Below are 16,078 nucleotides of genomic sequence, written 5' to 3' on the forward strand. Positions count from 1 at the left end.
AATGGAACTGCAAGAACAGTAAGTACAGTAAAAGAAAAGAATTGAAAGGAAGCCATGAGTCAAAAGCAAGCAGAATTTTAGTTCCTTAGTATTGTGTGTATGTAAATGAAGCTAAAAAGTGATCCCTGCCCTCAAGGAGCTCACAGTCTCCTGGGGAGACAATATTCAAACAACTGTGTGTAAAACAACTATGTACAAACTCTTTCAAAAGATAAATACATAGATAGATAGATAGATAGATAGATAGATAGATAGATAGATAGATAGATACATACATACATACATACATATATACATACATACATGCATACATACATACATACATACATACATGCTACATTGAATATAATCCCAGATAAAAGGCACTAAGAGTCTGGAAGATTGGTAAAGACTTCTTGCAGAAAGTTGAAACTTTAGCTGAGACATGAAGGAAGCAGAGATGAGGAAGGAGAGAATTCTGGGGGTGGGGGAACAATCAGTGAAAATGTTCAGAATAGTAATACCAAGGAAACTATTGTCGCTGAGTTTTAGAGTATGTAGAAGGGAATTAGGTGAAGGAAGACTGGAAAGGGGAAGTGTCCAGGTTATGAAGATCTTTGAAAGCCAAACAGAGAATTTTATATTTAATTCTGGAGGTAATAGGAAGCCACTGAAGTGTATTGAATAGGGTCAACTGAAAAACACGTAGAAAAGACAAAAAGACATACCCCATTTCTCTTGGTAGAAAGAGAGAGGGTTTTGTGCATATGTTCTCAGACTCAGTTGTTTTTGTTTAACTGTTAAAAGGAGAAAGGGGGTCAATTCCAGCAGGGAAATGACAGATGATACGATATTAGAAATGAAAGTGATGTAAAAGTAAGATATTATGAACTTATATTTAAAAATTCACTACTTTTTATAAAACTAATTCTTCTAATCCATATTGGAGAGAGACCATTGATCTGGAATCATGAGGCCTTGCTTCTGCTCCTGGCTAATTAGGCTGTGAGCTTGGGCAAATCACTTAAATCCATTTGAACCCTAGTTCCTTCATCAGTAAAATGTAGTTATAGGATCTCTAAGGCCCCTTCTGCTTTTCAGATTCTGTCATTATATTCTATAAATTCAGTGCCTGGTACCAATACGTGAGAAAAAAAAATTATCATTTACTTTGCAAAGGAAAAAATGATTCTGTAACAACGGCGGTAGACCAGCCAAAGCCAGAAAACAATAGTGACTGGCTCTTTCTCTTACCCCAACCCTCTGGTGACCCTGGCAAAGAATGGGAACACCTTTTTAAAAAATTCCAACTGCCCTGGGCAACCTGAGCTTTTTTGTTCTAGACAACATGAACAGAACCCATCCTGTGCTATGAACTTGCATAATCAGCAGAAGCCTTAAACTCTATCTGTAAATAAAAACACTCCATAGCTTTTGTGAAAGAAATTATGTTATGATAAACAGTAATGAGTTTATAGTAAGGGATAACTTTCTGAGCAGTTTCTCATTTCATAAGGAGAATCTCATAACTAAAACTATGAGAATGGCTGAGTTCTTCTTGCCCTTCCGGTCCTGGGGCCCAAAAGATATTCCTTCACACCCTTCATCCAAAATGAAACAATGGAAATGGACCATTTGCTCTTGGTTTGGATGTCCCTCAGAGTCTCTCATACACAGTTCTTCTTTCTAGAGGGGCAGAAGGGGAAAGGAAGGAACATTAAGTTATATTAAAGTATTCCATTTAAAACACATGCCTCTGATGTGGTATGCTTGTATGTTTGTGATGTTACTTCACTTTCTACATAGAGCAATTAATGCTTTCCTTGGGATGACTTTGGAGCTTGTCTGGCAGTGAACAAATGGTTCCTTCAGCACCCCAGCACTAGGGCATTACCATTGGCCCAGCTCCTCTCTGATGCCACTCTTAGCTCATTCTCTTGGCACTGCTGTCCAGAGGGAAACTCCCTCTAGCCATCTACTGCTTGCCACTGCATTGTTCGGTTTATGAACATTACCACAGGTATACAAGGGTCCCCACGTAGACTCAGGTGGTGGCTGCATTGACAATTTCTATTGTTGGAGTTAGATGTGTTTTCTGTGCAAGAATCATTTATTTTCTAAAATTCAGTATTCAATCAATCCTGAATTCTAAAAAGTTCCCTCTCTGCAACTGTTGAGTATTTCCCTTCTGGGGTTTTTTAGTTGTGGTACACCTGTGTTGGCTAACTCAAGACACTTGATGTCAGCCCTGTTTTTGTCATTGGCTCACTTATGAGCTTGTCTAGGTCATTTTACCTACATATGCCTGTTTCTTCATCTATCAGTAGGACTAATTATGTGTTTTAAGGATCACAACTTACCTTCTCACCACCAGTGCTACCACATACACAGTTTATTGCGACTTTTTAAATGGACAGGCAGCAGAGTGCAGTAGACAGGGTGCAGTGGGGAGTCATTAGCTACAGTGGTGAAAAGTAGGAGTATATTTCCCTCTATGCACATGCATGTACACACACACACACACACACACACACACACACACACGAGCCTGAAGGAGAGGCATAGCAGCTGTGATAGTAGCTATGGCTGCCCCCTTACACCCATGCTCTCTGAGGAAAAAAAAAAAACCTACTAGTATGAGGACAGATTGATAATGCAATGAGCCAGGCCAGTGAAGGAGAAGAGAGGTGTATGGATGACATGCCAGGTACCATATCTGGGGACTACCAGTTATCTCCAGGATCAAGTACAAAATCCTTTGATGATATTGAAAGATCTTCATAACTTAGCCCCTTCCCAATTTTCCAGTCTAATTTCACCTTACTCTCCTCTCCCCTCCCCCACAACACACTCTTTGTCACTGGCCCCCTGGCTATTCACAAGCAAGGTACTCTTGTCCCTAAGCTTTGGGCATTCTCTGGCTGGCCTGTGTGGCTGGAATGCTGTCCCTCCTCTGCTCTGACCTCCCTGGCTTCAAGTCCCAACTAAAATCTCAACTTCTACAGGAAACCTTCCTTAATCCCTCTTAATTCTAGTACCTTTCCTCTGTTAATTCAATCCAATATATCCTGCATATAGTTTGTCTGGACGTATTTGTTTCCCTGTTGTGAGCTCTATGAGAGCAGGGACTGTCTTTTACATTTTTGTGTCCCCTGGGCTTAGCAGAGGGGCATATGGTAGAAATTTAATAAAGGTTTATTGACTGACTGACTAACCTGCTCCAATAGACCCATTGACAAAATGTCATATAATCTGTTTAAATGTAATCTATCATGGAGGAGTGATTTTGCCCAGATTACGTTTAAACAGGGATTATATGGTGTTTCTTCAATGGGCTTTCTGGAGCATTTATTAAATATCTTCTCATAAAATTGTTTATTGCCTCATGCTGTTGGTGTGTGTGTGTGCGCATGTGTGTGCGTGTATGTACGTGCGCCATATTCCCTAGTGGAGAAAGCATGGCATATTGAACAGAGCTCTGAAGTCAGAGAATGTGGATTCAAATCCTGTAGGACTTTGGTTTGTTACCAGTAAGGGAAGGGAATAAGCATTTATTAAGTAACCACTATTACTAGGCAGTGTGCTGAGCATGTTACACATATTATCTCTTTTCATCCTATAAAACCAAGACATGTCCTGGATGGGCTATGAAACCCCTACAGGTTTAAATCTGTGACCTGATCAAGTCTGTGAGCATAACCTTATAACATAAATGAGGACCTGTTGTAAGGTCCTGGAGCCCCCTTTCGTGAGTCAGTAATATGAATTTGCCAGCCATGATCATCTGTAATAAAAGGCTACATTATTGGAGAGTGTGCATATTTAACCACAAGGGATGGCTGCTTGCCAAGTGCCTGACCATATTTGATGCTGGGGTTCCAAGTGCTGGGAGTCATACGTCCACCCCATTGGTCATGTCATTTCTCCAGTGCTAGAGGTCATTCAGAGGATGGTGCCTTCCAGAGAACCAGCTCACTCTGTCTGCTGTCACCTCCCCTTTTGTGGGTGGCAGCATTCGTCTCATCATTTTAGGGGTTAGAGCCAGGTGGAGGTAGCCTACCCAAGCTTCTCACAGTCCTGGCAGCAGCTTGTGGAGGAAAGAGAGCAATGTCTTGGGTCCATTACCCCATTTCTGTCTGCATGTCCTTGTACAAACCATTTCCTCATGTCCTATGTTACTTACAATATTAGGCTTAATCCAATTCCCCTGCCCACTCCAGAACTTTTCACTATTCTCTCAGCTGTTAAAGCCTTAAGAATTGGGCTAACCTTTCATCCCTTCTCCTCCTTTACCACCACCGGAACAGAGTGAGGAGGGAGTTACTCATGTTAACATATCTATACACATACAAGTCAGTATTATGAAGATTCTATAGAAAGGAAATAGGGTCATTGATTTTTTTTTAAATATACAGAACAAAAGATAAGGGAGGCCAGAATGAGTCACAGAGAAGTCAAGAATTTTGCATTTTGAAAATTACTTGTTAAGTTCAAATATTTATGTAAAGGAGAATCACATTGTCATAATAGAGACATAGTGCACAGTTTCATGTGAAATCATCTTTTTTCTGTCCAAATATAATGACAACAATAATAAAATGTATATAGTACCTACCTGCTAGGAGCCGGGCTCTGCTCTTTACAAAGATTATTTGATTTGATCTTCACAATAACCATGGGAGGTAAGGGCTATTATTATTCCTACAATATGCATATGGAAATGCTCATTTTATTTGGTATTTATTAAGTTCAGAAGATATATAGGTAAACATTCACCTACATGTATGTGTATGTATATATGTGGTTATATGTGTATTCTAAGTGCCTTCATATAGTTCATTATTGTTAAGATGTACAAGTTTGACTATGTCATTTCTCCGGCTCAAATCCTTTAATAACTCCCCTTTTACCTAGAGATAAAATAACAAACTCCTTAACCTAAAATTTAAGTCCTTCCACAATCTGGCTCCCACCTTCCCTTCTAGCTTCACTTTATCCTACTTGGGGATGCACCTTCGCCATTCTAGCCAGACATCTACTAGCTCACCTCCAGGACTCATTCTGCTTGCTACTTCCCACCTCCATGCATTCATGGAGGGCACCCCCTGATGCCAAGATCACTGTCACCCCTACTTATTGAAATCCTCTTCTTCCTTCACAACTCAGTACAGGAGCCACCCCCCTATGAAACCTTTCCTGCTATCTTCCTCCCCCCTCTCAAATTTCCCTAGAGCATTTTGTACATGTTATGTCATTTGACCCAATCATGGTCTGCCTTATCTTCTCTCTGACCACACAAGGCATTCCACTTCGTATAATTTCTTGAGAGCGGCACTATGTTGTTATTTAACTTTATATCTCTAATATCTACCACAGTACCTTGCACATAAGAAGAGGAACTAGACCATGTGTTGATGTCTAGAGAGCTCTTAGGTGAGGAAAGCCCCTCTACCAATATGGGTGAACTCCATTTCAGTTTTATAGTTTTAGAGACTTTTGTGCCTATGCGCTTTGACCCTGCACTGTTTCTTTTTGAGTTTGATACCTGTGTCTTAGAGCATCGACCAGAGTCCTGTAATGCTGATGAGTTATAAGTGAAGTGCACATAAAGCCAGTTCTTGCCTGGCTTTCAGTTCAGCCTTCAAAATCTACTGTCATACTGTCTCTCTAGTGCCTTGCACATAGTAAGCATTTAATGAATTCTTAATGAAATTGAATTGAACATTGGTCTACAGTAACTATATTGTTATTTTGTTTTGTTTTAGGATGGGCGCTTACGTATGAATGACCAACTAATTGCAGTGAATGGTGAATCTCTTTTGGGCAAGTCCAACCATGAAGCTATGGAGACTCTTAGAAGATCCATGTCTATGGAAGGAAACATCCGGGGGATGATCCAACTAGTGATTCTGAGACGAATGGACAGACAGACAGAGGTGATTAAAGAACACATCTCCAGAAGTAATTGATTAAAAAAAAATGGAAAACAAAATGGTGTTGAAACTTGTGAGGGGTCATGACAAAGTAAGGGAAAAAAATGGATTTATAGTCTCAAAATGCAATGTTGAACCCTAATTCTACCACTTTCTAGCTCTGTGACTTTGGCCAAGTGGCTAAACTTCTGTTTGCCTCATTTTCTTCATTAAGTAATAAATAGAGTTAGATTAGAGAGCTGTATGACCTTTTTCATCCTTTTTCTATGATTCCATCACAAGAACTGTAGGCAGAAGTCTCTTTGTCTAAACTTTATGAATATATGTTTTGTGTACATATACATGTATGTATGTAAGTATGCCTGCATACACTCCTGATTTTCTATTGCAATGGGGCAGGAGGAGAAATGAATATGGTTATATATTTGCCATTAAAACTAGCAAGGTTAATCATTTACATAATATAATAATAGAGTTCATCTAGTCAAGTCTTCTCATTTTACAAATGAAGATACTGGAACTCAAGAAACTTATATAATATCTCACAGCTTGTTAGTTTCAAAGCCAGGCCTCCTGACTCCCAATTCTATGTGTTTTCCACCCATTTTTACCTTTCTGTCATTTAAATGGCAAAATGCAAAATATGAAAGGTTGTATTTGCTTTCATTTTATGAATAATTCCTAAAGTTGAATACTAGTTAATAAACATTCTCATGTCTTATAATTGATTTACCAACATTCCCTTTACCTGACAAATCTATATAAATAAATCTGTACCAAGCATAATGTAAAAATGATATATCACATTACAGAAATCTGTATACCCCTGCAACAAATTTGCATAACCTCTACCCTTTAAATTTTTGTGAGGATTGAGTTGGGTCATGTGAACCTGAATTAGCAAATTTAATCTTGGTCTTCAGGGTGTGTATTGTTTGAGACTTAATTACACATGTTGTTACAGAAACAAAAAACTTTTTTTCCTGGAATATTTTATTACATAAAGCTATCTGCTTCTGTAGCTTTCTTCTTAATATAAAGTAGATGTTCACTCAAATATGGTTAGCCATAAAATATTCATAAACACATAACTAAACTTTTAAAGAAAGAGGGAAATGAGTAGAAATTAGGTATTAAGAAGAGTTAAGGAAAAAAAATCAGCATTTTAAAGTTTTTCTTAGAAGAAAATTTTCAAAGGGCAGGAGGTGCTCCTGTAATACAATAGATACATTTAACATAAACTCAGGTAAAGTAGAACAAGAGCTCTAATTGAAAAGAACTGAATATTCTTCCTTGACATTCTTCCCTTTAAAAAAAGTGAAAGTGTGAGACCCCAAGTCTCTTTTAAGATGCACTTCATCAAAAGAGTAAGACAGGCAAAGAAAGTAGGAACAGGCTATACAACTTGTTTCATTAAATTAGAATCTACTGAAAAGAAACTGTCCTTGCTCTGTGTTTCAGTATAATAATTATATAGTCTTTTCAGGATTGCAAGAGTTGCATTATTCAGGTTCAGTTTTTCTCCTTGGTTTTGGAATACAGTGCCTTTCTTTTCTGTGCAGGGTCAAAGTGCACATGCACGAAAGCAGTTATCCCTCTGCCCTCTCTAACCCACCTCCACGTCTCTCTCCACATTGTTGTCAGATAGTGGACAATGCATCAGTATTAAGCATTTTGGCCCAAATTTGCTGTTTGTCTTTTTCTTTTGTGGCAAATGTTTTCACTCCAGTTCTCACACTCTTGGGTGGGTTGAGAGTGAGCTCAGGAAAAGAAAAGTACTTAACACTTAGCTCATGACCCATATTGGGAAGTCACATCTCAGAACAGATCACCAAGGGACCAATCAGAGAACGAGAAATGACAAGGGAAGGGAAAAGCAGATTTTTATGAATTATTTTTCCAAGATGTGTTTTTGGACTCGTTAATATTTTTTTTTTGTACTTTCCTTAGGGAATAAACAGACAGCTTGCTCTCTGCTATTGGGAATCAGTGTGGCCCCAGTGCAGATTAAAGAGGATTTTTTATATCAATATGCCAGCCTCATGTACATCTTGTCTTTATTAATTTTTTTAAATTTCCAATGTCTTATCTCCCAAATCTATATTCTTCCAAGACCAGAGCTCAGTGGTGGTCTTTTCTATTGTATTCTCCTGTTGGCCCAGCCATTACAATTTTTTTTAAAAAAAGGTATTTGCAATACCCAAAAGGGTCTCAATGCTCCTTACATGTTTAGGGAAATCAATTAGTTAGATTTGGCTTGAATACCAAAATGGTAATTGAACACTTTATTCATATAAAAAATTGAAGAAGCTACTTATGAAAAGTCAAAATATAGAGTTGTTGGGACTTTCCCCCCCAACATTACCCAGATGCACAAGACATGTAAACAGTTCTGATGAGCGCCTCATGAAGAATACATAATGAGCTCTTGATTGAATCAAAATCATTTCAAACAGAAATATTTTTTTCCCAAGGATGAGCTTGAGGTTCAATTGTAATTCCATTTGAGACTGGAGACTTGCTATGAAAAAAAATGGGTTATGACCTGTTTTATATGTCCCCCTTCCCCAAAACACTTCCTTTCCTGCTGCGACAGCCCAGCTTGGTAGAAAGCAGAATATGTTTAAAAATCCATTATTTTTTTTATTGGCCAGGACACTAATGGAGGCCTCCATGACAGCTCTATTTTACAGGCTGAATACTTTAATTAGGCCGGTTACTGATCAGTTGTTGGGATATCGATTGTGTCATTTATCAAAGAGCTGGGAAAGCAGGTTTTTTTTTTTCCCTCTTGTTGTCCTTCTTGCTGTTAATTCAAAGCACAGGGCTATGCATGGCAAATCCTGCCTCTCTCACTGGGGATCCAGCTTTAATCTAGGGGTAGCTTTTCTGCTGTTTTTGCCAACACATACAGCCGGTCTTTCGATGCCTGCAGTATGTGGTCAATCTTGACAAAAAACCTAAGAAGATTCTCCTTCACTGAAGGCATCACTTAATATTATTTTTTTTAACTGTACACATGATTTCATTCATGTCGGCAGCTCCAAATGAGACAACTCCCTATACTAATGCAAGGCAACATCAGCTCTGCAGAAATTCTAGTCCTAGAGAATTCCCTGGGTCAATGAAGGGTTAAGTGATTTGCCCAGTCATTGCCAGTATGCATCAGAGATAGGTCTTCCCTGGAACTTCCTCACTCTAAGACCAGCTCTCTCTTCTCTATAACATAACTATCTCTTATGCTTATTTTAATTAATGAGAGACAACATTGGAGAGTCGATAAAGGACTAGACACAATGCAGAAAAACCTGGATTCGTGAGCTACCTCTGACAGTGACACATTTTAGGTGGATAGACAATGTTTGGCACATAGGAGGTCCTTAATAAATGTTGATTGGTTGATGGACACACATTGTCAATGTGACCATGGTCAAGTAACAGGATCATAGATTTTGAACTGGGAAGAAGCTTGGCTGTGGTTGAGTCTAACCTTTTCTTTTAAACAAAACAAAACTGAAGCCCAAATAGATGTTGCCCAAAGTGACCTAAGTAATAAATGGCTGACTCAGGATTCGGTCTTTCAGCCAATAAGCTTTTATTAAGCTCCTACTGCCTGCCACACATCATACTAAAAATGGCAAACCCTTCTCAAACTCACCCTCTCACAGGGGAGACAATGGACAAACATCTGTATACATACAAGATACATGAAGGGTAAATAAGGGATTTTCTCAGAGGTAAAGAGATTCAAACCTAGGTCCGCCAAAATGCTCCATATCCTAAATCATATCATCTTCCAGTGCCTTCAGGTTGCTAAGACTGTAAGTTGCAGGTAAGTTACCATCTACACCAGGGGAGGGGGTTTCTACACCAGGGGAGGGGGTTTCTGCACCAGGGAGCTGCCCACACTGATGAAATCGCAAAGATTAAAAAAAAATTAACTAGCAGAGAACTAATAGAGAAAGAAAAAAAAAGAGTAAGTCAAATGTATTGTTTGAGACCAAATTCTATTTACAGAATCAAAGTGGCTCTGGGCTTTGCTTTGCGTTTCTCTGGATGGCATCATTCTTCTCTCAGTAATGATCAAGGGATCAGTGGCAAGATGGCTTCTAAATTATTTTCTTCCTTGAAACACATCAGGGAGACAAATAGCATAAGCAAGAAAAAAGCACAAATCTCAAAGCCTTAGTCCTAAAAAAAAATGGACCAGAACACTTTATAACCTACAACATCCAATTACCACGCACCTGTGGAATATAAACCACCAACATACCATTCGGTCTACTCTGAACCTGAGTAAAACATGCATTTGTTTGCAGAGTGTCAGAATTAACTTAGGAGGTAAGATATGGCAAGAAAAGATTTCCCAGAAGAGAATCGAGCAGCCTGGAGGCCTAGCAGCCAATTGTTTTCACGGCCAACCGGAAGGCCAAGCTTTTGCAATGGGATGTACTCGGGGCTCTTGAGTCCCCAAGATATTCTAGTTTGAGCTTGTCCTAGAGCATATGCACTTGGTCTCTGAGCACAAGGGGGACCAGCTGGCTGGCAGAGAAACACCCTTGGCATTCACTGTGTCTTGTGTTGACACTGCCACAAGCTGTACTCCCAGATGGAGGAAAATATGAAAAAAGCCAGTTGTGAGTGGAGGGGGTGGGGGCAGGGAGGGAAAGGAATAATAAAGTTAATCCTCTTTCCGTGTTGGGCTCTCAAAACCCTGTGCCCCATACCACCATCAGGGTCCTTTGTCATACAGGCAATGATGGGGTTGTTGGGAAGCCATTAAAAAAAAAAAGATTTCCACAACTGAGATACAATAATGCAAAATAAACACTCCATAATCTTTTCCTTGATTGAATATGATTTAATGGTGGTGATGACCCTGCTTGAGCTTTACTGTGATTGATTAACTTGGTATATATCAAGGGAAATTACAACTTTTTCCTTCTCCTTTCCATAGGAGCGTACTGACTATGGGCTCTTTCCCAAGCCCTCTCTTGAGAGCTGTCAACATTTTGTTACCCCCTCCAGGCGCCATGAGCCTAGCCCACATCCATTCCTCACATACAGCCCACAGGAGAGACAAAAAGGTATGGTTCTTTTGTGTTCTTCCCAGCACCGAAGGAAGACAAGGAAAAGGAGAGGGCTTTTTTTGTTTTAATTTTTTTTAGCTTAAAAAAAAAGAATAGTTAATTAGACTAAGTGCAGACTGTTACTCTGAGTCATGAACATTCGGAGATGGGTGGGAGAGCTGACTCAGAAGTTGTGAATTAGATTCCTGGCAACGATACCAGTTTAAGTAACAGTTTCTAGCTCGCTGCCCCAAACACGGGAGGTTAGATATTAAACAAACTATGACTTCAAAAATCAAAGCCACCAGTGTTGGATTTCCAAAGACTTTTTTAATGTTGACAATTATCAAATATGATTAACTATCAAACTTCAGAGATTTATGGCCCAGATAGTAGTGAACCATAAAATGTTAGCAACATGTCTCAGAGATGTCTGATAGACGGTAGGATGAGCATGCTAAATACACTTAGCTGAGGACATTTCATGGGGATGAAATGTGTTTGTTATTTCAGTAATATGATAGTACAGTAACTTTTGCTATTATATGTGTATATACATGTGTATATATATATAATACATATATACATTTTTAACCATGCAATTTATAGAAAACAATAGAAGTCCATGGATATACTATATATCAGAGTCTAGGCTTTTCTTCTTTGCTCTTCACACTATCATCTTGTAATATTAGGAAAAATCACTGGGTTTTTTGGGGTTTTTTTTTTTACTAAATTTAAACAGTGGTTATTAGTGATCCTGAAATAATTCCCATCAGAATGAACATATGGGACTCTTCTGGAACTGCTCTGCAGTGAGATCCTCTCCCCAGCAGGAGTTCACAAATCTACCCTCCTCAGACCAGGAACTCTTTCTGAGATAGACTTCACTCCAATAGAATATAAACATAATCAAAAGTGAAAAAATGGCTAAAGATGCCTCAACCTATCTGTCACAGCATCACTCTAAGGATGAATGGACATCACTTTAAACATTGTATTGTCACTGCCCTTGATCTCTGAATAGAATGCATTGAAATTATGCAATCATAATGATCAGACTCCAGTCAGAAGAAGAATAGTGAAATATACTTTATTTTTTCCTGCATAAAGGTGGGAAACTATGGGAGCAGAATGTTATATAAGCCATCATCCATGATCATTTTGCTCCTTGATTTTTCTTAACTGTTTTTCTTTTTTTTTTTACAGGGGAGAATTTGAGGGTAGGAAAAACATTGGGAAAGTAGTGGGGCGTGAGAAACAAGACATCAATAACACTTTTTAAAAGGAAATTATGCAAATTAGTTGTATGTTATTCCAAATACAGTTGACAGTTTTGTTTCTAATAAAATGCAATAAAGTTTGTAAAGTACTTTGTAAACCTTAAAGCACTAGTTAAATGCTATTTATTATTATTATATTGTCAAGGAGTTTTAAGTGACGACACAACTTTCCGTTCATTACCTGAAATTTGAACTTATAATTGCTTTACAATACATTTTAAAGTGATTTCTTTCCCTCATTGGAATGTGACATTACTGTGCTGCATGTAATATAGCACAATCTGTTCTAATCCCTTTTTCAAGAATAAAACAATTATACCACTGCTAGGTCTGTGTCCCAAAGACATCCAACAATAAAGATAAAGGACTTACTTGTACAAAAATATATATTGCAGCTCTTTTTTTGTGGTGGCTAAGAATTAGAAATCAAAGGGATGCCTATCAATTGAGGGATGGCTAAACAAACTGTGGTATATGGTTGTAATGGAATATTATTGTGCCATAAGAAATGACAAGCAGGATGACTTCAGAAAAACCGGGAAAGACTTACGTGAATTGATGCATAGTGAAATGAACAGAACCAGTAGAACATTGTACACAATAACAGCAACATTGTACAATGATCAGCTGTGAAAGATTTAGCTGTTCTCAGCAATACAGTGATAGAAGGCAATCCCAAAGGACTAATGATGAGGCACACACCTTCTACCTCCAGTGAAAGAACTGATATTAACCAAATATAGATCAAAGAATGCTATTTTTTACTGTCTTTTTTCTTTTATTCAAGTCTTGTACAAAATTACTAATATGGAAATATTTTACATAATTGCACATATAAAAGCTATATTTGATTTCTTACCAAGGGGGAAGAGAGGTAGCGATAGAATGTGGAACTCAAAACCTTAAATAAAGATGTTTAAATTTTTTTTTTAAATGAAACAATTACTTCTCAGTAACTGAGTCCAATGTTCATTTAAAATCATGTTATAATTAATATTTGTGGCATATGGTATTTTATAGTCTTAGGATATGATGGACAAATTACAGTTGTTCAGTGTAGTAGCTGAAGTTAACTTGCTTTTTATATAGACTTGCTAACTTATTTTTTAAATGATTATAAAATATTTTGCTAACAAAGTATTGTAAAAATACACAGGGATAGAATGAGAATATCACTTTAACTCTTTACTTTTGGAAATCAGTTACCTCTTCTAAGTGGCAGACTACTATAGAGTCCCAACACCCCATCCCAAGTGGCTCAGTGAAAGTAAGACAGACACATTTGACTCACCAGTGTTAAATTTTTAAAAAAGAATCTCCTTTAGGAAAATAACACTAGCTTGAGAAAATGTAACGTCTAAGGGTGGGGATTGGAGTGGGGAGGGAGCTGTTACAGCCAAAACATTACATTTTTTTTGCTTTCCTGTGTATATTTTTAAAAATGGGATACATTCAAATCCAATGTTGATGTGCTATGTTCCATCTATTTTTGCAATAATAGTACTTACCACCCACAGATCTCCAGTTTTTTTTTCCCCCTGCCAAGCTGTTACACAGGGAAGAAAAAAAACATTTTTAGAATTACCATTTGTAGAAATAATAGTGCCAGAAAATTCATTTTTATGTTGGAGTGCTGGTAATGAACATTATCCTCACTGGAGGAGCTTTAGTGACTAGAGATGATGAAGGGACACCCAAGGAGTGTGCTTTCAGTTCATATTTTAAGCAGTAGAGTGACCTTTTCACCCTGTTAGTGAACTAGGCAACCAGTCCGCTGGCTGGCAAAGATTACCAGTGTTACTCCTTACCCAGTTAGGTTGCTCCTGAGCACTACTGTTTTTCTAGCCCTATGTTTCTTTCTGTCTCCTCTTTAAAAATGTACCAGTTCTAGTCCCTGTTCCACAGATCTCTGCTTCTCACTTAGGAGAGGCACTGCAGTGTCCTGGGAAGAGCCTTGGAGGACTGAAGGGAAACATTTAGGAATAGACCTCTGGCATTTACTTTGTGATTTTGAATGAGTCATTATCCTCATCTGTGAAATGGAGATAATAAACCTGTAGTATTTATCTCTTAGGCTTGTTAACAGGGTCAAAGGGGATTATAAATGTAAAATTTTTCAGTTATCATTACTAGCTATCATTGTAAGAAAGACACTTATAAAAGAATTTTTGCTAAAGAATTAACGGCTTAAAAATAGTTTAATGTGTTAACTCTCAGAGGGTATGAAGAAAGGCCTCCCTCCAATGGATTCCAAATTAATTGTATCATAACCCTTAGTTTTCTTGCAGGAAAAAAATGTCAATCATAAAAGAGCTTCAAAGATGCTAAATTATAGTGTAGACATGGCAGGATGTATGAACTGATGGAGTACAGCAAAGATGGAATAGAGTGGAAGCTGTTTAGTGCAAGTGGGATTAAAAATCAATCACAAAAGGATCTTAGAACAGAGGTCCAGAGAAGGGGAGAAGCAACCTGTCCCAGGCTACACAGCCAATTAAATACCAGATGCGGGAACTCAAGTCCATGTCTTTTGCGTCTTAGGATAATTTGTTCTAGATTGAAGGAGCTAAAGAGAAAGTTAGAAAGAAGGACATTAGCTGATCAAAAGCAAGGAAAGGCCAAGTGGCTGACCAGCCTGGAGGAGAACCAGACTTATTTGTTAAGGAGGGTCAAACTATAGTCCATAAGAATGATCAGTCCAGTGCACCCTACTCATAAGTAACTCACTGTTTGTGAAGCAGGCAATCTGAGATGGAGGAGATGTATAGAGAAAAGCAGACTGTGGACCCGAGGACATACTATTTATAGAGGGGAAAGCACCTTGATCTGAAAGGATAACCCTCAGAGGGCTTTCTTATTTGAGGTTCTCAGGACTAATTCAGGAATATAAATATTTTATTAGACCATCCTGCCCCAAAGGAATGGATGTAATAGGGAAATTTGAGATATCAGGACTGCCTAATAGGGCACAGATTTTTTGGAGAATGGAGATTTCTAAGCACCTGTTCATAAAACATGCCACATGATTCCTCCATGATAACCTGCTATAAATTAACCACTTCCAAAGGGGAACGAAATGGGAGGTGAGGGGTAGGGGTGGAGTGAAGAACAGGACAGAAGCTCCCCACTACTGTCTTCATGACAGAAGACACAGTAGTGGTTCTGGCCATCCTTGACTGACTGGCCACCAGAAACAGGGATTCTCAACAAACAAAAGTCATAGGTGTGACAATGGCCATCTGAGCATCTCTACTTCAGCATCCAGTGGAGGCAGCGATTAGGCAGAGAAATCAAAGTAGAAGGCTGGCGGGGGAGGAGGCAGAGGGAGGCAGAGCTGGCCCAACAGAGAGAAGCTGTATTCTGAAATGAAACAGACCATGGTTCAGGGGATCCCAGTGGAGCTTAGCAACGATGGAATAAAAAAGTACAACAATATTTCCTTCTGACTTACTACTGAATTAAAATAATGTGTCACATATTTAGAGAGCTTACTCCCCCATATCGGAAACTATTTTAAAATTCTGTAGGAATTACAGAATTCAGAGTTGTTAAGGGGATTCAGCAAACAAAGCTCAAACCTACAACAGCAACAAAATCCATCTACCACACATTTGACAAGTGATTATGCTGACTTAGCTTGCTGACCTATAAGGAGAGGAAGCCTCCTCTATTTGGATAGCTCTGTTAATGCAGAAAAAGACCTGGGTTCAAATCTAGGTTCTGCCACTTACCACCTCTGTAACCTTGGATGAATCAGTGAACCATGGAGGAGACCTTAGAACAGAGGTCCAGAGCTTGACATCCAAGAAAACTG

General features: G+C 38.5%; 1 protein-coding gene across 13 annotated transcripts in view; it reads left to right on the plus strand.

Annotated features, from left to right (window-relative positions):
- Positions 1-16,078, plus strand: part of PARD3B (par-3 family cell polarity regulator beta) — a 1,282,024-nt gene that overhangs the window by 778,228 nt on the left and 487,718 nt on the right. For all 13 annotated transcript variants that reach the window (XM_072620099.1, XM_072620101.1, XM_072620095.1 and 10 more), the window contains 2 exons: positions 5,745-5,915; positions 10,870-10,999. In XM_072620099.1, the coding sequence (XP_072476200.1) occupies positions 5,745-5,915; positions 10,870-10,999 (301 nt within the window). The remainder of the gene's footprint in view (positions 1-5,744; positions 5,916-10,869; positions 11,000-16,078) is intronic.

Source organism: Notamacropus eugenii, chromosome 6, assembly GCF_028372415.1.
Source record: "Notamacropus eugenii isolate mMacEug1 chromosome 6, mMacEug1.pri_v2, whole genome shotgun sequence".
Lineage (NCBI taxonomy): Eukaryota > Metazoa > Chordata > Mammalia > Diprotodontia > Macropodidae > Notamacropus > Notamacropus eugenii.